At 36.2% G+C, this 24,335-nt stretch overlaps 2 protein-coding genes across 10 annotated transcripts in view; one reads left to right on the top strand and one right to left on the bottom strand.

Annotated features, from left to right (window-relative positions):
- The window catches only part of LOC131440512 (uncharacterized), a 134,370-nt gene that overhangs the window by 43,335 nt on the left and 66,700 nt on the right, over nt 1-24,335 (top strand). The gene's annotated exons all lie outside the window — the stretch shown is intronic.
- LOC131440510 (uncharacterized) overlaps nt 10,482-24,335 on the bottom strand; it is a 29,757-nt gene continuing 15,903 nt past the window's right edge. For 4 of the 6 annotated variants that reach the window (XM_058611843.1, XM_058611844.1, XM_058611846.1 and 1 more), the window contains exons 2-8: nt 21,409-21,567; nt 18,581-18,868; nt 18,179-18,481; nt 18,079-18,123; nt 11,292-11,462; nt 11,162-11,182; nt 10,482-10,914 (exon numbers count right to left, since the gene is read on the bottom strand). In XM_058611843.1, the coding sequence (XP_058467826.1) occupies nt 10,640-10,914; nt 11,162-11,182; nt 11,292-11,462; nt 18,079-18,123; nt 18,179-18,481; nt 18,581-18,868; nt 21,409-21,556 (1,251 nt within the window). In that variant the 5' untranslated portion in view covers nt 21,557-21,567 and the 3' untranslated portion in view covers nt 10,482-10,639. The remainder of the gene's footprint in view (nt 10,915-11,161; nt 11,183-11,291; nt 11,463-18,078; nt 18,124-18,178; nt 18,482-18,580; nt 18,869-21,408; nt 21,568-24,335) is intronic. The other 2 variants (XM_058611848.1, XM_058611847.1) reach the window with 2 other exon arrangements.

The following is a 24,335-nucleotide window of genomic DNA, read 5'->3' as shown; positions in this document are numbered from 1 at the left end:
TTTTTCATATCTGTGCAGCTTATTCAGAATCTGTGAAACTCAGATTAATCTGTGAACCTGGCATCAGCCAGCACTTTAATAAAACCAATCTTTACAAAAACTACAACAAAAAATCGTGCAAATCCATATGACGTTTATGAAGTATCGATTCTCAAAAAGCTCTGTGAGAAATTTCATGATACTTCGATTAGTCAGAAAAACGCCACAACCATTTAGGTAAAACTACCTTTGAAATTTTCAAGCTCAGAAATGGCTTCTAAAGTGTTATACGAACTCTGCTGGATCAAAAAGAATCATTTGTTATGATGATGGATGTAACAATGGATGAAACATGGATTCATTTTTCATTCCGGAGTCAAAACGATCATAATCTGAGTGCACTGTAGTCTGTGAATCCGAAGCATCCAAAAGCACAATAGTATTTTGGAATGCACATAATGTATTCTTCATTGACTATCTTGAGACAGGAAAAACAATCAATAGTGTATACTAGGTATAGCGCTATTAGATCATTTGAATGTTAAAATCAAGGAAAAACAACATCTTTGTCGAAAAAAAATATTAAAAACAGACAATGCACCGACAAGTCGATGACAACGATGGTTGTGTTGAATTGAACGAACTACACTTCGAATTGTTTCCCCATCTACCGTATAGTCCAGATCTGAGAAGCGTTGACATGAAGGATAATACATTGAGGAAAAAAGTCGATTTTTGACAAAAACATGTATTTTCTTAGTTAGTCACACGACTTATTGAGTAATGTATTATATGCACAAAATTTAACGAATGTCTGAGCAACAAAAATGATTGATGGAATGATTATTTTTAGAGCGGATGGGGTATGTTTGACATACATTTGAATTGATCTATTATAGTTCAGCCATTTTATTAATTACGTTCTTTTTTCGGTATTTTAACGATATCAAACTAACTAGAGATTATAAGAGGAGAAAGAATATGAAATCATAGAGCCATAGTACTCAAGGAAGAGCAAGGATGTGAAGAATAAAGTGCGGAAAAGTGAGACGTGACAAGGGTCATTTAAGTAAGCAGAAGGCTTCTCGTATCTAAACTTTTACCTTCTACCAGAGGAGTCGAACTTAGGCATCTTAAAGATACGAGTCATCCGAGTCTCTGATATGTCAGAAAGTAAAGGCAAAGGTCGTTTGCCATTTACTGTCCGAACCGGCAAAAGTAAAGTTACGAGAAGTTGTCACATTCTGCCCACGACGGTTTCTCACACAATGTGTTTCATTGTGTTGATATTTTCTCATCTCTATACAGTTAGTTATAACACCGGAATGGAAGATTTGTCCGAAACTATTGCTTGAGTGCCTGGAGTTGTAGCGTATGGCTATGCGTCCCAGGGTGCAAGCGGCGCACGGACAGCGCTCCATTCATCGCTGTGTGTGATGGAATCCCATCAAATCTTTTTTACTTTTTACTTTTTTATTTATGACTTCTGGTCAGTCAGTAATTTTTTACTTTTTTCGGTATTTTAACGATATCAAACTAACTAGAGATTATAAGAGGAGAAAGAATATGAAATCATAGAGCCATAGTACTCAAGGAAGAGCAAGGATGTGAAGAATAAAGTGCGGAAAAGTGAGACGTGACAAGGGTCATTTAAGTAAGCAGAAGGCTTCTCGTATCTAAACTTTTACCTTCTACCAGAGGAGTCGAACTTAGGCATCTTAAAGATACGAGTCATCCGAGTCTCTGATATGTCAGAAAGTAAAGGCAAAGGTCGTTTGCCATTTACTGTCCGAACCGGCAAAAGTAAAGTTACGAGAAGTTGTCACATTCTGCCCACGACGGTTTCTCACACAATGTGTTTCATTGTGTTGATATTTTCTCATCTCTATACAGTTAGTTATAACACCGGAATGGAAGATTTGTCCGAAACTATTGCTTGAGTGCCTGGAGTTGTAGCGTATGGCTATGCGTCCCAGGGTGCAAGCGGCGCACGGACAGCGCTCCATTCATCGCTGTGTGTGATGGAATCCCATCAAATCTTTTTTACTTTTTACTTTTTTATTTATGACTTCTGGTCAGTCAGTAATTTTTTACTTTTTTCGGTATTTTAACGATATCAAACTAACTAGAGATTATAAGAGGAGAAAGAATATGAAATCATAGAGCCATAGTACTCAAGGAAGAGCAAGGATGTGAAGAATAAAGTGCGGAAAAGTGAGACGTGACAAGGGTCATTTAAGTAAGCAGAAGGCTTCTCGTATCTAAACTTTTACCTTCTACCAGAGGAGTCGAACTTAGGCATCTTAAAGATACGAGTCATCCGAGTCTCTGATATGTCAGAAAGTAAAGGCAAAGGTCGTTTGCCATTTACTGTCCGAACCGGCAAAAGTAAAGTTACGAGAAGTTGTCACATTCTGCCCACGACGGTTTCTCACACAATGTGTTTCATTGTGTTGATATTTTCTCATCTCTATACAGTTAGTTATAACACCGGAATGGAAGATTTGTCCGAAACTATTGCTTGAGTGCCTGGAGTTGTAGCGTATGGCTATGCGTCCCAGGGTGCAAGCGGCGCACGGACAGCGCTCCATTCATCGCTGTGTGTGATGGAATCCCATCAAATCTTTTTTACTTTTTACTTTTTTATTTATGACTTCTGGTCAGTCAGTAATTTTTTACTTTTTTCGGTATTTTAACGATATCAAACTAACTAGAGATTATAAGAGGAGAAAGAATATGAAATCATAGAGCCATAGTACTCAAGGAAGAGCAAGGATGTGAAGAATAAAGTGCGGAAAAGTGAGACGTGACAAGGGTCATTTAAGTAAGCAGAAGGCTTCTCGTATCTAAACTTTTACCTTCTACCAGAGGAGTCGAACTTAGGCATCTTAAAGATACGAGTCATCCGAGTCTCTGATATGTCAGAAAGTAAAGGCAAAGGTCGTTTGCCATTTACTGTCCGAACCGGCAAAAGTAAAGTTACGAGAAGTTGTCACATTCTGCCCACGACGGTTTCTCACACAATGTGTTTCATTGTGTTGATATTTTCTCATCTCTATACAGTTAGTTATAACACCGGAATGGAAGATTTGTCCGAAACTATTGCTTGAGTGCCTGGAGTTGTAGCGTATGGCTATGCGTCCCAGGGTGCAAGCGGCGCACGGACAGCGCTCCATTCATCGCTGTGTGTGATGGAATCCCATCAAATCTTTTTTACTTTTTACTTTTTTATTTATGACTTCTGGTCAGTCAGTAATTTTTTACTTTTTTCGGTATTTTAACGATATCAAACTAACTAGAGATTATAAGAGGAGAAAGAATATGAAATCATAGAGCCATAGTACTCAAGGAAGAGCAAGGATGTGAAGAATAAAGTGCGGAAAAGTGAGACGTGACAAGGGTCATTTAAGTAAGCAGAAGGCTTCTCGTATCTAAACTTTTACCTTCTACCAGAGGAGTCGAACTTAGGCATCTTAAAGATACGAGTCATCCGAGTCTCTGATATGTCAGAAAGTAAAGGCAAAGGTCGTTTGCCATTTACTGTCCGAACCGGCAAAAGTAAAGTTACGAGAAGTTGTCACATTCTGCCCACGACGGTTTCTCACACAATGTGTTTCATTGTGTTGATATTTTCTCATCTCTATACAGTTAGTTATAACACCGGAATGGAAGATTTGTCCGAAACTATTGCTTGAGTGCCTGGAGTTGTAGCGTATGGCTATGCGTCCCAGGGTGCAAGCGGCGCACGGACAGCGCTCCATTCATCGCTGTGTGTGATGGAATCCCATCAAATCTTTTTTACTTTTTACTTTTTTATTTATGACTTCTGGTCAGTCAGTAATTTTTTACTTTTTTCGGTATTTTAACGATATCAAACTAACTAGAGATTATAAGAGGAGAAAGAATATGAAATCATAGAGCCATAGTACTCAAGGAAGAGCAAGGATGTGAAGAATAAAGTGCGGAAAAGTGAGACGTGACAAGGGTCATTTAAGTAAGCAGAAGGCTTCTCGTATCTAAACTTTTACCTTCTACCAGAGGAGTCGAACTTAGGCATCTTAAAGATACGAGTCATCCGAGTCTCTGATATGTCAGAAAGTAAAGGCAAAGGTCGTTTGCCATTTACTGTCCGAACCGGCAAAAGTAAAGTTACGAGAAGTTGTCACATTCTGCCCACGACGGTTTCTCACACAATGTGTTTCATTGTGTTGATATTTTCTCATCTCTATACAGTTAGTTATAACACCGGAATGGAAGATTTGTCCGAAACTATTGCTTGAGTGCCTGGAGTTGTAGCGTATGGCTATGCGTCCCAGGGTGCAAGCGGCGCACGGACAGCGCTCCATTCATCGCTGTGTGTGATGGAATCCCATCAAATCTTTTTTACTTTTTACTTTTTTATTTATGACTTCTGGTCAGTCAGTAATTTTTTACTTTTTTCGGTATTTTAACGATATCAAACTAACTAGAGATTATAAGAGGAGAAAGAATATGAAATCATAGAGCCATAGTACTCAAGGAAGAGCAAGGATGTGAAGAATAAAGTGCGGAAAAGTGAGACGTGACAAGGGTCATTTAAGTAAGCAGAAGGCTTCTCGTATCTAAACTTTTACCTTCTACCAGAGGAGTCGAACTTAGGCATCTTAAAGATACGAGTCATCCGAGTCTCTGATATGTCAGAAAGTAAAGGCAAAGGTCGTTTGCCATTTACTGTCCGAACCGGCAAAAGTAAAGTTACGAGAAGTTGTCACATTCTGCCCACGACGGTTTCTCACACAATGTGTTTCATTGTGTTGATATTTTCTCATCTCTATACAGTTAGTTATAACACCGGAATGGAAGATTTGTCCGAAACTATTGCTTGAGTGCCTGGAGTTGTAGCGTATGGCTATGCGTCCCAGGGTGCAAGCGGCGCACGGACAGCGCTCCATTCATCGCTGTGTGTGATGGAATCCCATCAAATCTTTTTTACTTTTTACTTTTTTATTTATGACTTCTGGTCAGTCAGTAATTTTTTAACTTTTTTCGGTATTTTAACGATATCAAACTAACTAGAGATTATAAGAGGTGAAAGAATATGAAATCATAGAGCCATAGTACTCAAGGAAGAGCAAGGATGTGAAGAATAAAGTGCGGAAAAGTGAGACGTGACAAGGGTCATTTAAGTAAGCAGAAGGCTTCTCGTATCTAAACTTTTACCTTCTACCAGAGGAGTCGAACTTAGGCATCTTAAAGATACGAGTCATCCGAGTCTCTGATATGTCAGAAAGTAAAGGCAAAGGTCGTTTGCCATTTACTGTCCGAACCGGCAAAAGTAAAGTTACGAGAAGTTGTCACATTCTGCCCACGACGGTTTCTCACACAATGTGTTTCATTGTGTTGATATTTTCTCATCTCTATACAGTTAGTTATAACACCGGAATGGAAGATTTGTCCGAAACTATTGCTTGAGTGCCTGGAGTTGTAGCGTATGGCTATGCGTCCCAGGGTGCAAGCGGCGCACGGACAGCGCTCCATTCATCGCTGTGTGTGATGGAATCCCATCAAATCTTTTTTACTTTTTACTTTTTTATTTATGACTTCTGGTCAGTCAGTAATTTTTTACTTTTTTCGGTATTTTAACGATATCAAACTAACTAGAGATTATAAGAGGAGAAAGAATATGAAATCATAGAGCCATAGTACTCAAGGAAGAGCAAGGATGTGAAGAATAAAGTGCGGAAAAGTGAGACGTGACAAGGGTCATTTAAGTAAGCAGAAGGCTTCTCGTATCTAAACTTTTACCTTCTACCAGAGGAGTCGAACTTAGGCATCTTAAAGATACGAGTCATCCGAGTCTCTGATATGTCAGAAAGTAAAGGCAAAGGTCGTTTGCCATTTACTGTCCGAACCGGCAAAAGTAAAGTTACGAGAAGTTGTCACATTCTGCCCACGACGGTTTCTCACACAATGTGTTTCATTGTGTTGATATTTTCTCATCTCTATACAGTTAGTTATAACACCGGAATGGAAGATTTGTCCGAAACTATTGCTTGAGTGCCTGGAGTTGTAGCGTATGGCTATGCGTCCCAGGGTGCAAGCGGCGCACGGACAGCGCTCCATTCATCGCTGTGTGTGATGGAATCCCATCAAATCTTTTTTACTTTTTACTTTTTTATTTATGACTTCTGGTCAGTCAGTAATTTTTTACTTTTTTCGGTATTTTAACGATATCAAACTAACTAGAGATTATAAGAGGAGAAAGAATATGAAATCATAGAGCCATAGTACTCAAGGAAGAGCAAGGATGTGAAGAATAAAGTGCGGAAAAGTGAGACGTGACAAGGGTCATTTAAGTAAGCAGAAGGCTTCTCGTATCTAAACTTTTACCTTCTACCAGAGGAGTCGAACTTAGGCATCTTAAAGATACGAGTCATCCGAGTCTCTGATATGTCAGAAAGTAAAGGCAAAGGTCGTTTGCCATTTACTGTCCGAACCGGCAAAAGTAAAGTTACGAGAAGTTGTCACATTCTGCCCACGACGGTTTCTCACACAATGTGTTTCATTGTGTTGATATTTTCTCATCTCTATACAGTTAGTTATAACACCGGAATGGAAGATTTGTCCGAAACTATTGCTTGAGTGCCTGGAGTTGTAGCGTATGGCTATGCGTCCCAGGGTGCAAGCGGCGCACGGACAGCGCTCCATTCATCGCTGTGTGTGATGGAATCCCATCAAATCTTTTTTACTTTTTACTTTTTTATTTATGACTTCTGGTCAGTCAGTAATTTTTTACTTTTTTCGGTATTTTAACGATATCAAACTAACTAGAGATTATAAGAGGAGAAAGAATATGAAATCATAGAGCCATAGTACTCAAGGAAGAGCAAGGATGTGAAGAATAAAGTGCGGAAAAGTGAGACGTGACAAGGGTCATTTAAGTAAGCAGAAGGCTTCTCGTATCTAAACTTTTACCTTCTACCAGAGGAGTCGAACTTAGGCATCTTAAAGATACGAGTCATCCGAGTCTCTGATATGTCAGAAAGTAAAGGCAAAGGTCGTTTGCCATTTACTGTCCGAACCGGCAAAAGTAAAGTTACGAGAAGTTGTCACATTCTGCCCACGACGGTTTCTCACACAATGTGTTTCATTGTGTTGATATTTTCTCATCTCTATACAGTTAGTTATAACACCGGAATGGAAGATTTGTCCGAAACTATTGCTTGAGTGCCTGGAGTTGTAGCGTATGGCTATGCGTCCCAGGGTGCAAGCGGCGCACGGACAGCGCTCCATTCATCGCTGTGTGTGATGGAATCCCATCAAATCTTTTTTACTTTTTACTTTTTTATTTATGACTTCTGGTCAGTCAGTAATTTTTTAACTTTTTTCGGTATTTTAACGATATCAAACTAACTAGAGATTATAAGAGGTGAAAGAATATGAAATCATAGAGCCATAGTACTCAAGGAAGAGCAAGGATGTGAAGAATAAAGTGCGGAAAAGTGAGACGTGACAAGGGTCATTTAAGTAAGCAGAAGGCTTCTCGTATCTAAACTTTTACCTTCTACCAGAGGAGTCGAACTTAGGCATCTTAAAGATACGAGTCATCCGAGTCTCTGATATGTCAGAAAGTAAAGGCAAAGGTCGTTTGCCATTTACTGTCCGAACCGGCAAAAGTAAAGTTACGAGAAGTTGTCACATTCTGCCCACGACGGTTTCTCACACAATGTGTTTCATTGTGTTGATATTTTCTCATCTCTATACAGTTAGTTATAACACCGGAATGGAAGATTTGTCCGAAACTATTGCTTGAGTGCCTGGAGTTGTAGCGTATGGCTATGCGTCCCAGGGTGCAAGCGGCGCACGGACAGCGCTCCATTCATCGCTGTGTGTGATGGAATCCCATCAAATCTTTTTTACTTTTTACTTTTTTATTTATGACTTCTGGTCAGTCAGTAATTTTTTACTTTTTTCGGTATTTTAACGATATCAAACTAACTAGAGATTATAAGAGGAGAAAGAATATGAAATCATAGAGCCATAGTACTCAAGGAAGAGCAAGGATGTGAAGAATAAAGTGCGGAAAAGTGAGACGTGACAAGGGTCATTTAAGTAAGCAGAAGGCTTCTCGTATCTAAACTTTTACCTTCTACCAGAGGAGTCGAACTTAGGCATCTTAAAGATACGAGTCATCCGAGTCTCTGATATGTCAGAAAGTAAAGGCAAAGGTCGTTTGCCATTTACTGTCCGAACCGGCAAAAGTAAAGTTACGAGAAGTTGTCACATTCTGCCCACGACGGTTTCTCACACAATGTGTTTCATTGTGTTGATATTTTCTCATCTCTATACAGTTAGTTATAACACCGGAATGGAAGATTTGTCCGAAACTATTGCTTGAGTGCCTGGAGTTGTAGCGTATGGCTATGCGTCCCAGGGTGCAAGCGGCGCACGGACAGCGCTCCATTCATCGCTGTGTGTGATGGAATCCCATCAAATCTTTTTTACTTTTTACTTTTTTATTTATGACGCTAATTACGTTCTAATGAATTGTGTTATCACCTGCAAAGTTCATAATTTTTGGTGTGTATCGGCTTGGATACGATTTTCAGTTCAGGTGCATTCGATATTTGGTGTTTCAAAAGGACACTTATTGGTTGTCTCATTTTGAAAGGGCTTTTATTTCACACGCAAAAATGAATTTTACTTGTGATCTAATCCCTCATATGATGCATTTCATTAAGACTTAATTTGTCAAAAAAACGGAAAATACCATTTTGGATGACTTAATGTTGGTGGAGACTGAATTTGACAGGTTCCGACTGCAATTTCTATTCGGCTAGCAAGTGCGACTGTATGATTTCATATGCACCACTTACCAGCTAAGCAGATGTGTACATCTGTGGCTCAGTCGATTGACGGACGTACTTTGTGATCCAGTGATTCAAGTTCAAGTCGCCGCTCTCACTATCAGTGTGTTTCTTTAATTCAATGAATTTTTCATGTACATGTTTTCGAATATAAATTTATATGTAAACCAACAAGGTTTTCTCGCAGTGTGTAATTTATATGGGATAATTTTATAAACTAAAGACAGAATTAGACAAAATTGAGGAATCACAGAAATTTGGTATCTTGTGAACTAGCAATCATAGTTTGTCATAGTTTGTCTTTCAAGGATTGATGATGAGATTGTGTGTTATCCACATATATAGAAATCGATTGCCAAACAAGTAACGGATTGTGATAAGAAATTGTGTTTCTCTTTTTTTGGTACCAGATCGAGAGACCCCGGGACATTCTGTTAATATTGGTTGATTTATATCAAATAAATGAATCAGTAATCCATAAAAAACATTCGATCCATTGGATAATCAGACCATCCTAATCGAAAGCAATTAGTCTTATAACAAGAGGCAAATAATTCTAAACTTTGTCTAAAACCAATTTCTATAAGAAAAGACTTAGGAAATTCAGAATTTTTATGCTTCAGGATAAATTATTCGGGATTAGCAGATAGAAAAAAGTTTAGAAGGGACTGTGTAGGATTAGATGAGTTTATTTTGGGATGAAATGAGTATAGAGTGATTTGTATCTTGTTTACCATTAACTTTCACATTGCCTACAAATCATACAACTCAGAATGAACAATGTGTTTCTCCCTCGCATCTTTAGTCTTCCGGTAAATTGCTCCCTAGACTGTCACGTGATATGTACATACGGATTTGATTTTTCGTGCTCTTAACTACGGGTTTGAAGTCTTATTTTGTAATTAAATATTCATGAACTGACAAATTTCGTAAGCTCGCTTTCAGCACCGGATATAACATCACTTGATCTGATAAACCGTTGCGGTTGAATGACAAAGTTCCTCCTGATCAGGTCTATGATATATAAGAGCCCTGCGAATGAAAAAAAAACGATCGCTGAATGTTCTTTCTGTAGCTTGCTCTTCAAACCAGTTTTTTTTAACTTTCGAATGATTTGTTTTAAATTTAAGAAAATTTGTGTTCATATATGTATTCTTTTTGTTTTACGAGAAGGGTACTAGTATAAAAAGTTAAAAAGAAGGGCGCTGCTAAATTTTGCAACAATTTTAACAGACTCTCTAGTTACGAACAGTAATAAAAGTTCCTGCTGCACAACTATTGTAGAGAAATTGACAATTGCGGTGAAAGTTATAACTGGTGATGGTTATCACCATCAGAAATAAACCACAATAAGCTTGGACAGTAGGACCAAGCCTCAATCCACTCTAATAATAATGTTCATATTGTTTCTTGTAGCAGAAGTAAAGATATTGGTTTTGATTATAGCGCAATCTATTAATAGGGTTTGGTCGAATTAGTATTGTGCATAGACTTATTAGATTTTCGTATCAGATTTTTTATTCTCGAATTTTTGTGCTCATAAAAAGTGTTCGTGATGTTTTGAAAGACATGACATGTATAATATATTCATCAGAGTCTCTGTCATACAAGGTCTTCATAGGCATTTGTGATTCTGCAGCGAAATAAAATAAACGGTCTATGTTGATTTAATTTAATTTATACCATTTCTACAAGGGTATTCCAATACAGATTTATGCTGTACATTCTGTACAACTAGTAGTTGGAAGACAACTTGTTGGTGACGGATCACATTTTCGAATATTAAGCAGTCAAGTTTAACGGTGAGAAAAAAATTAGACGTTGTAGTAGATCTCTATTTCTCTCAATGCTGCTTCGAAGTGCCGTCTGCAGACATTTTCGCCCCAAAATGCACCAAAGCATTGATTTTGTTCAAAGCAGTAGTAGCGTATTTTATCCGAGTTGTGACTGCAACAGTTGGCGATGGCCCAGGTGCACTTGGAGGGTGCTTGCCGGTTCATATTTGATCCGATAGAGTTCCTGTTTGCCGTACCACTCGTAATGGAGTTATTTCCTGGATTTGGGAGAGATTGTCCGTCTCCACCGAAGCCTAGAGATAAAAGTAGTGTCAGCCATTTGATATTTTCATGAATGCTACTAATAGTGATTCCCTGGGTGTAGCTCATAGTACGTTTGCCGTTTAGTGTAGCAAACATTGTTCAAAGCGTGCTTTTCAACTCATTGTGCAAGTTAGTCACTGTGCCAAATTCTGCTGATCAATATATCGAGTTGGATTTTCGTTTAAGAGTTGATTGTGCTCGGCAATGAGTAAGTGCAAACTATTTTTATTTATTTACCTAATCTATTTCCGATTCCACCTAGAAAACATATAAAAAGTACAGAGAGGAAAGCAAACCAGTGGATAAGTGTATTTTCACATGTCACCAACGCATGCAACGCACATGATTTTCAGCGTGTATTACATACCATCGACGGATAGACCGAGATTAGACCAGTCGAATTCGTCATCACTGTTGTGCTGAATCGATGGCCGATCACCAGATGTTGTACCCTGGCTCGTTCCAGGTGAAGTGGGTGTTGGCCCGAATGCAGCCGGTCGAACTGTTGGTCTGGTTGTCGTTGTCGTCGTCACACTCCCTGCAAATGTGAATAAACGCATAAACATGTCGAGAATTAGTACTATTTTTAGATGAATTGCGTGTAGTTATACGGCTTGTTAAATGGTTGACATCACCGTACAGTCTATTATTGTGTAGATTACCAAGTATTGCTGCCTATACCAATACTGATTTAAATTTCATATTTTTAAAAAGGTGGTATTCAATTTAAGATGAAGATGAATAATATCATCATTTTTGAGAATTTTTTTTCAGAGTTACCGTGCAACTAAATAAATTCAAATTTTTGCATGATAAAAAGCATCATTCGAACAACATTTTGTAATTTTTTCGTGGAAAAATATTGAGAAATAAGTCGGTGAAGAGGTATTTTTCCACTGTATCTCAGCGCAGACTGATAAGAAGTCAACAAATCAAAGCAGCATAGATAGAGTAGATGTTTTTCTAGACCTCAACGTTTCTGTTTGATTTTTTTAATTTTTTTTGATGTGGAACACATCTTCATTCTCTATATAGGGGTGCAAATCAAAAACTCAAGAAAAACTACACGTAGAAATGTGGTCAGGTTTTAAACACTTACAGCTCAGTCTATTTTGTATCAATTATTAATATTATTTCATCATTTGATAGGAAATATTTCTACGTTTTGATTTGAATGTATCAAGCCACGTATTTTCAATTATATATGATTGAAATTTTGATTAGTATCAAGCAGTGTTCTATTTGGCTGCTAAAAATCTTTGGTTTACCGGATTTCCCTGCCATAGACGACGGTTTTGAACGAGTAAGCGATGTATCAAAGAGAGAGCATCGCTCTGATTGGTCAATCGATGCAAAAGCGAAGCTGTTGGAAGCACGCGAATTTATAAATAGAAGTGAAATTAAAGCTAACGTTTCAGTCCTACTCGTAGCATGCTAGAGGAAGGTTGTTGCTAGACAGCAAGACAAAAACGTGCCATAAAACGATTTGAAGCTTTAAGGGCTGAGGCCTGTTGTTAGCGTACAACCGTACGGCTCGCTGTGCGTATTACATTTCTCTCCATGCTCTTTCGCAAATGTGCAAAATGACTCTCGATGTGGCCGGGTGGCCAAGAAACTTTTGATATTTTCGGTTACTAGTTTGACTACATCACATGAAATCCAATAAAACTTCCGCTTGTTTGGCAGCCTTGTTGAGCCGATTTTATCACCCTCATTCTTGTTTACGGCCGTATGCGATACATTCGAAAGTATATCAAATTCGTATTCTCGTTTACGTTCGAATCAATCACTATTTTAAACATCGCACATGCATAAAAACAACGCCCATCCAACTTTAAACTATCAGTTCTGGTACAGATTTTAGTTGCAATTAAAAATCTTTGCTATCATAATCACAAGAATTGGACTGATTTCATCATGGCTTAGCATTTATTTGAAGAAGTTTACTGATATTTGAACTTTTTATGGCAAACGAGTCGCGTTCAAATTCATTCGAGTGAAAACAAGAATGGCTTATTCGTATTCGTTCGAAAGTACCCGTTCGTCGTACTGCCGATACGGACGTAAACAAGAATGAGGGTGTATTTCTCTCTCATGTTTCGTTACATTACCAGGATACAAGAGTAGAAAAAAATGTTGCCGCCATAGAAATGGACTTACCATTACAAAAATAATATTCACTTAATTTGACAGGTTTACTGGAATTGGTGGTGGAGTTGCCATTTTTGTCCAACGGCAAATTAAACATCGAATTTTACCTTCTTTCAATACTAAAGTTATTGAAAGCTTGGGAATCGAAGTTGAAACCATTCATGGAATTTATTTCATCGCTGGAGCATATTTGCCATTCCAATGCACCGGCGAACAATTAAATTTCTTTAAAGGCGATTTGCAAAAACTTACAAGATATCGATCGAAATTTTTCGTAATAGGGGACTTAAATGCTAAGCATGTCCAGTGGAATTGTAGGCAAAATAACAGTAATGGTAAAATACTTCATAATCAACTCTCAGCTGGTTACTTTACAGTTCTTCATCCCAGTAATCCTACTTGTTTCTCTTCCGTGAAAAACCCGTCTACAATTGATCTGGTTCTAACAGATCAAAGTCACATTTGTAGTGAACCGATTACTCATGCTGATTTTGACTCAGATCATCTTCCAGTAACATTCAGACTTTCCAACGAAGCTATAATTAATCCAATTAGTTCTATTTTCAACTATCATAGAGCTAATTGGTTGAATTACAGATCTCACATTGAAAATCATGTGGATCATGAAACTATTTTAGAAAATTCTGCGGACATCGACACAGCAATTGATAATTTGAATCATTATATTATCGAAGCTAGAAATCTTTCAGTTCCCAAAGCTCAAACTAAATTAAATTCTCCTATCATCGATGACAATCTTCAACTGCTCATTCGGTTGAAGAATGTTCGTCGACGACAATATCAACGTTCTCGTGATCCTGCTATGAAAAACATAGTTAAGGATTTACAAAAAGAAATTAAACATAGATTTACTCTTTTGCGAAATGAAAATTTCGCTAAAGAAGTTGAACAAATTAAACCATATTCTAAACCTTTCTGGAAACTTTCTAAGGTTCTTAAGAAACCTCAGAAACCTATTCCTGCTCTCAAGGAAGGAAATCAAATACTTCTTACAAATGGCGAAAAAGCTCAAAAACTTGCTCAGCAGTTCGAGAGTGTCCACAATTTTAATTTGAACGTTGTGAGTCCTATTGAAAATGAAGTCTCACTGAAATATGATCATATTTCAACTCAAGTGTTATCACACGATGACATTATTGAGACGAATTTTGATGAAATTAAATCAATTATTAGAAAACTTAAAAACATGAAGGCTCCTGGTAATGATGGAATTTTTAATATTCTTATTAAAAATCTTCCCGATGTTGCCTTGAGACTCCTGGTTAAAATTTTCAACAAGTGTTTTTCATTAGCTTACTTCCCAAAAAGATGGAAAAACGCTAAAGTAATTCCTATCCTAAAACCTGATAAAAACCCAGCAGAAACATCAAGTTATCGCCCAATTAGCTTACTTTCTTCTATCAGTAAACTTTTTGAAAAAATTATCTTGTTAAGAATGATGACTCATATAAATGAGAATTCAATTTTTTTACCAGAGCAGTTTGGATTTCGTCATGAACATTCAACTACTCATCAACTTGTCAGAGTAACGAACATGATAAAAGCAAATAAATCTTCTGGGTTATCCACTGGAGTTGCTCTTCTAGACATAGAAAAAGCATTCGACAGTGTTTGGCACAAAGGTTTAATAGCAAAAATGTCTGATTTCCAGTTTCCTATTTATTTGATCAAAATGATTCAAAATTATTTAACTGATCGTACTCTTCAGGTTAGCTATCAGAATTGTAAATCTGAATTGCTACCCGTACGAGCCGGTGTTCCGCAGGGTTCGAGTGTAGCTCCAATCTTGTATAATATTTTCACTTCTGATCTTCCAAATCTACCCGTTGGTTGTCAGAAATCGCTATTCTGTGACGACACAAGTCTGTTAGCCACAGGTAGAAATCTAAGAGTGATCTGCAGTCGCCTACAAAGAAGTTTAAATATTTTCAGTGATTATCTGTCAAAATGGAAAATTAAACCAAATGCAGCAAAAACGCAATTAATTATCTTTCCTCACAAGCCAAGAGCTTCTTTTCTTAAACCAAACAATAATCACATTCTCAAATTGAATGGCTTGGAATTGACATGGTCTGATCAAGCTAAATACTTAGGTTTAACGTATGACAAAAAACTCACTTTCAAGGATCACATTGAAGGAATCCAGGCAAAGTGTAATAAATATATTAAATGTTTATATCCTCTTATAAACAGAAATTCTAAGCTCTGTCTAAAAAACAAATTGTTAATTTATAAACAAATTTTCAGACCAGCCATGCTTTATGCGGTACCAATTTGGTCAAGCTGTTGTTCCACCAGGAAGAAAACGCTTCAAAGGATTCAGAATAAAATTCTGAAAATGATTCTGAAGCGTCCTCCCTGGTTTAGTACAAATGAGTTACACAGACTCACAAATATAGAACCATTAGATGTAATGTCACATAATATTATAAGCAAATTCCGACAAAAATCGATGCAATCTTCAATTGAATCGATTCGCTCTCTGTATTAGTTAGTAAGTTAGTATATAAGTTCCTTTTCCCCATTACACAATACAAGTAGGTTTAGAATTTTCCCTACACAAAAATCTCAGAATTGCGGAAGCAAATGATGTCTTCATGGTAATAACCAAATCATATATATATATATATATAACAGGGCTGAAAAGTCACCACTTGAGGCTGAACACCCAATTTAAATCTTAATAATTTAATTTTAACTCATATTCCAATAAATAGTTATTTAAAAAAAAAAAAAAAAAAAAAAAAAAAAAAAAAAAATATTCACTTAATTTTTATCGCGACAACATATATGTTTTTTTGCACTAATAGCATCTAAACTAAATTATCTAGACATTGTCAGGATAGATTTTTGATCCATGCTTTTGAAGGCGAGATATTCAATGAACAAGTTGAAAGTTTCCGTTATCAGCTATGCAATTCTTCCTTCAGAAAAAATACTTTCCCGACTGCTAAAGTCAAACAATGATTCTGAAATTTTCACAGAATAATCTTAACTAATTTCCTCAGAAATTGTCAGTTGGGTTATTTGATATTCGTCACCGTTTCTGAGAAAATCAGATTTGAAGCGTGAAAATAGCTGAGTGTTTAAGATTAATTTCTAATTTATATTAGATGAACTCGATTGATAATGAGAAATAGTTTATCGCTTCAACCGAAATCGCAGAATGGTAGAGAAACTTAACGCTAAAAAAACTGCTTGCATAAAAAACTTGAACACAAGCTTGGCGAACAGAGGCTTAATTATCGAAATCGCAAGTATGTACAAAGATATAATTACATACATTTGGGATAATGGTGTAATTTTGTCGATTATAAAACAAATGCCAATCAAGACAAGTGATGTTCGGTGTTGGTTCGGATTGATTGAACTTTTTGATTCTAGATCAATAGTAATTTTGGTTACCTGTTCCACATCAATGGCTCGAGAAACCCCATGGGGCTGATCCTTGTATTTTTTAATTTTTGGTGGTTGTTCAAAGTGAAAACTACGATTTTTCACAAAAAAATCCGCCATTTTTAGCTCTTAAACCTCCCCAAAAATACAAACAAGGAAAAGGAAAACGTTGGGGTCAGGTTTTTTATATGTAGAAAGTGTGATAGTTCAGTAGTTTTTGAATGATGATGGACACGGACTTTCAAAACCTGCTTTCGAGAAAAACGCGTTCAAAGTTTTTTGTCTATAAAATCAATGGAAACAATTTATTACTCAAGGGAGCTCGTAGGGTCCCACATTTTCACAAAATTATTTTTTTGTCTTTTGTATTCTTTTATAATGAGACATTTCAAGAATGTTTTGTCAAGTTTTTAAGTCGATCGAAGCAGAAATCTTGGACCTGTGTGCCGAGCTCTTACTTCTTCGCAGTATGAGATAAGCAAAGATAAAGGCCCATAACTTGCCGAGTTTTTCTCCGATAGGCTTGAAAATTTCACAGAAAATTCTTTAAATGTTTTACTATGAGAAAATACGAAGAAAATAATAAATGATTTTTCAAAAGTGTTAATCCCTACCCGCCCCTTAATTGGAATTCATACCATCATAGATCCCTTTTATCTTCCATAAATTTTTGCGTGAACGAAAGATCATAACTTCATTTGAAAATAAGATTTTGAGATTCGGTTCGATCATCCCTGAGAAAATGAAATGAGTTTCGGGTTGAAGTTTTTGATCCGATACTTCTGGAACTAGGACCTGTTCGAACAAATTTTGCAATTTTGAATGTTAAAAAATGCATAAAAATGAAGCTCCACAATAATAATTGATGTATTACACCCAAACCTCCATTTACGAACCTTATATATGTATGTATGTATGCTTACACACTCACTCGTTTGCGTATATGTGTATCAATACATATAAATGATCGCTTTTACTTCACCAATAATTATATGTATTAAGAAATACAAATATTTGCACACATGCGTACGTATATCAATACATATATACATATATAAGTTACGTAAATGGAGGCTTGGGTGTATTAAAAATGCATTGATCGTGAAGTTTTCATTTTTTGAGAGTGTGTATCTCCGGAAATATTCGAAATTCGACTTTTAAACTATGCTGTTCTGAGATAATACATCTGTTGATTAAAAAAATAAACGAAATCGTTTCCTAAAGTTCCTTTTCAAGCAAAAGTGTTTTCGTGAGTCGATTCCATTTTTCAAACAAAACTTCAACACTACAATTTATTATTTTTTGTTTGTCTGGCGTACAGTCACCACAACTAAGTTCAGTTTCGCAATGACTGAGTGGAAGTATAGATTGAAAAGGTTAAATAAATGAAAACTGACAGAAAAGATGTTTTTCGATTTCCAAAAAAAACATCTTTTTGTGAGTTATCATTCACTTGACCTTCTCAATCTGTTTCAACTCAGTCATTACAAAACTGACTTCAATACTTTTTTTAAGACCGATAATGGTTTTCCAATATAAAAAATCAAGCCGTTGCTTTTGCACCGGTGCTTTATCGCAATACTTACCTCGAAAATTGTTAGGTGTAGTTGCTATCGGAGTTTTTTTAGTGGCTGAAAAACAAATCAAAGTTCAAATTAACTCATTATCGAACGCCGCCAATCTTACTCTTCATCAGTCTGTATTTAGTGTCCCTGCTAGGATCATACACGACATCGAAGGCAAACGGTTGTTGATCTTCGTTAAACGAACCTCTCATTCCGGGATCAATATCAATGGTCGGTCCACCCGGTGCACTAGTCGTTGGTATCGATGGAGAGGGACTTTGGGTGACAGGTGGAAGATATTGGTTGTGCAAAGTTGGCCTATAATTTAAGTCGTACGGATTGTACTGCAGCCTCCAATCGTTCGGATAAATATACTGGGGCATATCGTAGGAATAAGATGTCACTGGTTGTACGTACCAAATGCCTTTCAATAAACAATGACAATGATTTATGAGTATAGGAAATAGAAATCATTCGGTATTGACACCCTTCTACGAAAATAAAATTAATAACAGGAACATACCGTGTCTTTTCGTTCGGCCTAATGGTTTTTCCTCGGCATTTCGGCGAGCCCTTCTACTATTAATCCGTCTCTTTAAACTATCATCTATTTGGTTTTCCGGCAAATTTTTAATCTCCGTAGGCAGATAATCAAAGTACTTCTTATCATATATTGATTTCTTTCCATGTTGGACATCAGTCCAGCTTCCCTTTACGTACTTCCTAGATGTTGATTTGCTTAGTTTACTTTTACCCTGGTGTATTGATCCGACTTGTTTGTGTGATTGAACAAGACCGGAAAACTTCAAATCTGCAGACGAGAGAAAAAAGAAATTAAGGGATATCATAAGTTTTATACGTTCATTTGGAGTTTCAGAAGATTCCTCATTCATCAGATGAAATAACATAGTTTTAAATAGTCGTTAACAAGAGTAGTTTTTTGAAGATATATTTAATATGGCGCACTGCCTTAGTCCTAAGATACCGGGGGCATTTGTTAAGAGTACTTAAGACTAGGTTAATTTATTGAATTATAACAAATGTAGTTATCGTCATAGAGCTAAATGGTTTGAATACAGATTTTGCATTGAAAATCATGTGAATCATAAAAATTATTTCAGGAAATTCTGCGGACATCGATAAAGCAAGAGATAATTTGAATCATTACATAAATGAAGCTAGAAGTCTTTCAGTTCCCAAAGCTTAAAATAAATAAAATTCTTCTATCATCGATGACAATCTTCAACTGCTCGTTCATTTGAAGAATGTTCGTCGACGACAATATCAACTTTCTCGTGATCCCATTAAGGATTTACAAAAAGTAATTAAACATAGATTAACTCTTTCGCGAAACAAAAATTTCGCTGGAGAAGTTGAATAAATTAAATCATATTATTAATATTTCTGGAAACTTTCTAAGATTCTTAAGAAAACTTAGAAATTAATTCCTGCTCTAAAGGAAGAAAATCAAATACTAACAAAAGGTGAAAAGACTCAAAAACTTGCTCAGCAGTTCGAAAGGGTCCCCAATTTTAATTTGAACGAACGTTTGCAGTACCATTGAAAATGAAGTCTTACTGAAATATAGTCATATTTCAACTCAAGTATTGTTAAAAGATAACATTACTGAGGCGGCTTCTAGTAACGATGGAATTTTCACTATTCTTATTAAAATTTTTCCCTATGTTGCCTTGAGACTTTGGTTAAAATTGTTTTCCATCAGTTTACTTCCCTAAGAGGTAAAAACACTGAACCTGATAGAAACCCAACAGAAACATCAAGTTATCGATCAATCAGTTCACTTTTTTCTATCAGTAAGTAAAAATATCTTATTAAAAACGATGTCTCATATAACTGACAATTCTATTTTTACCAGAACAGTTGACGAAATTCACCAAAAACATTCAACTACTCATCAACTTGTCAGAGTAACGAACATGATAAAAGCAAATAAATCTTCTGGGTTATCCACTGGAGTTGCTCTTCTAGACATAGAAAAAGCATTCGACAGTGTTTGGTACAAAGGTTTAATATAAAAAATGTCAGATTTCCAGTTTCCTATTTATTTGATCAAAATGATTCAAAATTTGTCCACTAATCGTACTCTCCAGGATAACTACCAGAACATAATAATGTTTAGAGTTAGAATATAACAAAAAAAAAATATTAACCCGATGAAAAAGGTTTTAAATCGATCGCCCCTGCTCTGAAATGCTCCATGGCATAGTTTTGATCAGATTCCAATGAATGCCTGGTGAAGTTGAACTTAAAGCTTAGAATATATAATTACAATATTATATTCATGATGCCAAAAAAATATATATAATTTTTCTGTTAGGTAAGATTTTACTTCGTATTCAGGTGTTCTATCAAAGTTTAAAAGCTCGAAAAATTAACAAATAGAAAGGGTTTGTTAATTTATATTTTGTTAAGTTCATACGACTGTAGTTGTGCTCAACGCCCCACATCAATCCAGTTTTCTTTAACCCATATATATATATATATATATATATATATATATATATATATATATATATATATATATATATATATATATATATATATATATATATATATATATATATATATATATATATATATATATATATATATATATATATTATATTTTATCTTTAATTTTTTTAATTATACCAATCAAACGAAGCTTAGTGAACTGTGTGACTTTGAAATGTACTGCTGTAATCCAAAACGATTAGCCTAACTCAAACACGCTTTACAAATCCACTTTGAATAAGCTACATCGGTAATGCTGTTTTTGTACTAATCCAGCCGTTGAAAAGGAACAGGAAATTAATTTGATTTTCTTATCCGGACAGCATTCAGACTAAGGAGATTGAATAAAAGCAAGACAATTTTGCAGATAGACACATCTAGGCTGAAAGGCTGGAACTAATACTAACTCATTCGATCTCCGCCCCAAGATGAAAAACAAATCCGTGTTGCTTTTCAAGCTAATGGGTGCCAGCGGAATTGGGAAAACCACGAAAACATATTTTGTGGTATTTCACTGACCGAGCCTATTTACGAAATACTGAAACAACAAACACTATTTCATCTGCTATAAACTATATAAAGACATGGTTCGAGTCGAGCAAGTCGAAGTCCTTGGTGAAAACTCAATTACTTTTTAATTAGAAATGATTCTGCAATGAATTAATTATTTTGGTTTTAGGCTATGCCCATGTTTATTAGCTATTTTGCTCAAAACAGACTTAAATAGAACTACTAACCGCAGTATGGCAGACATGGGTGGGGCAGAGGGCTTGTTCGTGTGACAATAATGGCTGGCTAGCTACCTTTTCGACACGGCTACTTTAGGTTCACACTTACCTAGTGAAACTTTATCATCAGGGCTCCGGGTGTGAGCAACAGCTTTGAGATCGATTTCCTGCTCTTTTAGTCCTACGACGAAAGGAAGCAGGAAACAGAAAGCATACAGTACTACCGTGACAGTATTGCGAACTGGCCAGAGCGGCATCGTTGCGGAATCTGTGCAAAATAGAATAACAGAAATAATGAAACAAGAGCTTTGTGTCATACAACTTTTCTCTCTAGTTGTTCGGTGGAAATAGTCTATTTTTAACTTTATGAACATATGAATCCAAGAGCATGGAAGGAAGATAATCGCATGAAATAGAATTTCGGAAGCTATTTTTATTCGGTTAGTTATCAATCTTTGCAGTTTATCACATTTTCAACTCCTGGTTCCGGAGGATGTGGTGCGGATGTGATTTACGAAATAAAATTAATCACATCATGGTATATTTTAATTACCCACCTGCAAAACGATAGGATTTTCACGAAGGTAACTCTCTTTTAAAACAATAGTACTAAAAACAATTTATCAAAGATACTGCATCGAGCAGTAGACCTGAAAACTTTTCGGATTTTTATCGTGTTTAAATTGAATTTGCTGAACAAATTTTAGTGAGTTCTGTCAACTGACTCAAATCTTCAATAAAAACTTCATGTATATTTTAATACCATTATTCCACCAGCACTTTTCAAATTTTCGTAGGCAATACATAGCCAGTTAATCCTTTTACATTTTATCTAAATAGGATAACCCGGTTTTTGTATAAAAAATCGATCTTTGGATGGTAATAGTTTCACTGTTCACGCCATGTTTCACAGCTGTTTCGATATTATTAATTTTATTAATATTTTCGCTATCAGAAGCAATGTTGTTTCAGGAAGCTTGATCTTCCGCCCCGATCGAAAAGCACGAAAGATGAGGCAGACGCCACATTCGTTCACTATGATTCCCGTCGTGTAAAGGACACGTGATCGACATAGTGTACACAGTTGTTGATTAGTGCTAAATAAGGTTCTTTCGATTTTTTAGCAAAACCTAAACCTTGTTTTAAACCAGGTTAGGCAGTTCATTGCATAGGGCGCTAGTATTACAAACCAGTAGTCGTATGTATGAGCCTTGGCCTGGAAGGAGTGTCAATAGAATCGCTCAGTCGAAAGAATGGTCAAATCACATACCTTATGATAAAAAAAGAACCGGAATTTTATTAAAAACGTGCCTAATCCATCTAGCAGTGAGATGATACCTTTTTTATAAATCAACATGTGTTTTTTGCATGAATATTCTTAGGTGTTTCAGTTTTCATGACATTATTTTAATGACCTTCGTTTTAAGCGGCAATTTGAGATTTTAATCACTCATTACTCTGAAATGTCGAAGTTTCAAATCAGATCGAATTTGAATCTAAAAGTGTGACAATCGATTAAACATTCCATGATATGTCGAAGTAATTTCCACTTTAGGGTTTAGGGTAATTCAAGGTACTTCTAGAGCCGACTCGTATGGCCATATGACGAATAAATTGCAATATCTTTGAATCCAACTTTAAAGCTTTTCGGGATTGTCATCTTCTATATCGCTTTGAATTTTAAATATTCATCATCCTACAATTCCAAAATCGGTAGTCAGAATTAGGTTTATTTTAATTCTGAACGCCGAAGTCAGACAAATTCACCTGAGTAGCTGTATAGTTTACATTTGTTTCAAAATGTTTGAAAATCAATATAGACATCATTGAGGAATCGCAGTGCGAATTAAATTTTTGGGTGCCTTCCGAAACGAAAACTGAAACAACCAAAATTTAAATAAGTTTATTTGGTTATCGACTGTCCAAATCTGCTAGCCCGATAAACCTGATTGATTTATGTGAACTAGACATTAGTATAATCACCCTGTATCTCCGAAACCGGAAGTTGGATTTGACAGAAAAACAAGATGTTTTATAGAATCTTAGAACCTTTCATTTGAATCTTAGATGATTCTTAGATTTCATTTGAATCATAGATCGGTTCAGCCATCTACGAGAAAAATGAGTTACAAAGTTTTAATTTCGTTTCACATATCATCCTGTAGTTCCGGAACCAGGGGTCGGAACCAAACATAATTCAGGATCCTTGTTTGGGAGTATACGACTTTTCATATGAATCAGAGTTTGTAGAAAACGGTTGAGTCATCTCCGAAAAAAAATGAGTGAAATTATTTATCACACACGCATTTGCTGATCTCGACGAACTGATTCGAATGGTATGTGGCTGTTATGATCTTCCAGCATTTATTGCTGTAAGTAGTTTAAATCAATATAATTATGGAATTGCTTTCAACTCGAAAATTCTGCCATCATCTGGTTTACATATGGCATATTCGAACGATTATGTTGCCAAAAACGAACCGTGCTAAAATCGGTCCGAGGCAAAATATCATGCTGTACACAGTCTTTTGGGTACTTAGAAACAAATGTATGTAACAGTATAAAAAATCGTGTTTCACGTTGCTCCCAAGCATTTCTTTGCCAGACAGCGCTCAAAACTTCTACTGCTGGAATAGGGGAAAAAGTCGCTTACAGAAAAATGTCGATATCTCCGTTAAAAATGGACGGATTTCAACAATCTATGGCTTGTTGGATAGCTATTACCGTGCGAAATCTAAGTCTGAAAATATATTCTGTTTTCAAGGTCAATTGCGACAGATACTGTCAAAAAACTGAAAAATTTTGACATAAAACTTCGTATAACTCAAAAAGTAAACATCCGATCTCAAAACCATTCAATAGTGTTCTGGGTGACGCGGAGACCTTTCATTTGCGACTAGTTTGATCAAAATCGGTTCAGCCATCTCTGAGATCTCGACCTCTTAATTGACAACACACATACAGACACACGGACATTTTCTCAGTTCGTCGAGCTGAATCGATTGGTATATGACATTCGGCCCTCCGGGCCTCATA

This window comes from Malaya genurostris, chromosome 1 (assembly GCF_030247185.1).
Source record: "Malaya genurostris strain Urasoe2022 chromosome 1, Malgen_1.1, whole genome shotgun sequence".
Lineage (NCBI taxonomy): Eukaryota > Metazoa > Arthropoda > Insecta > Diptera > Culicidae > Malaya > Malaya genurostris.
Note: the sequence above shows the minus strand (reverse complement) of the source record. Positions and strands in the feature narration are given on the sequence as shown.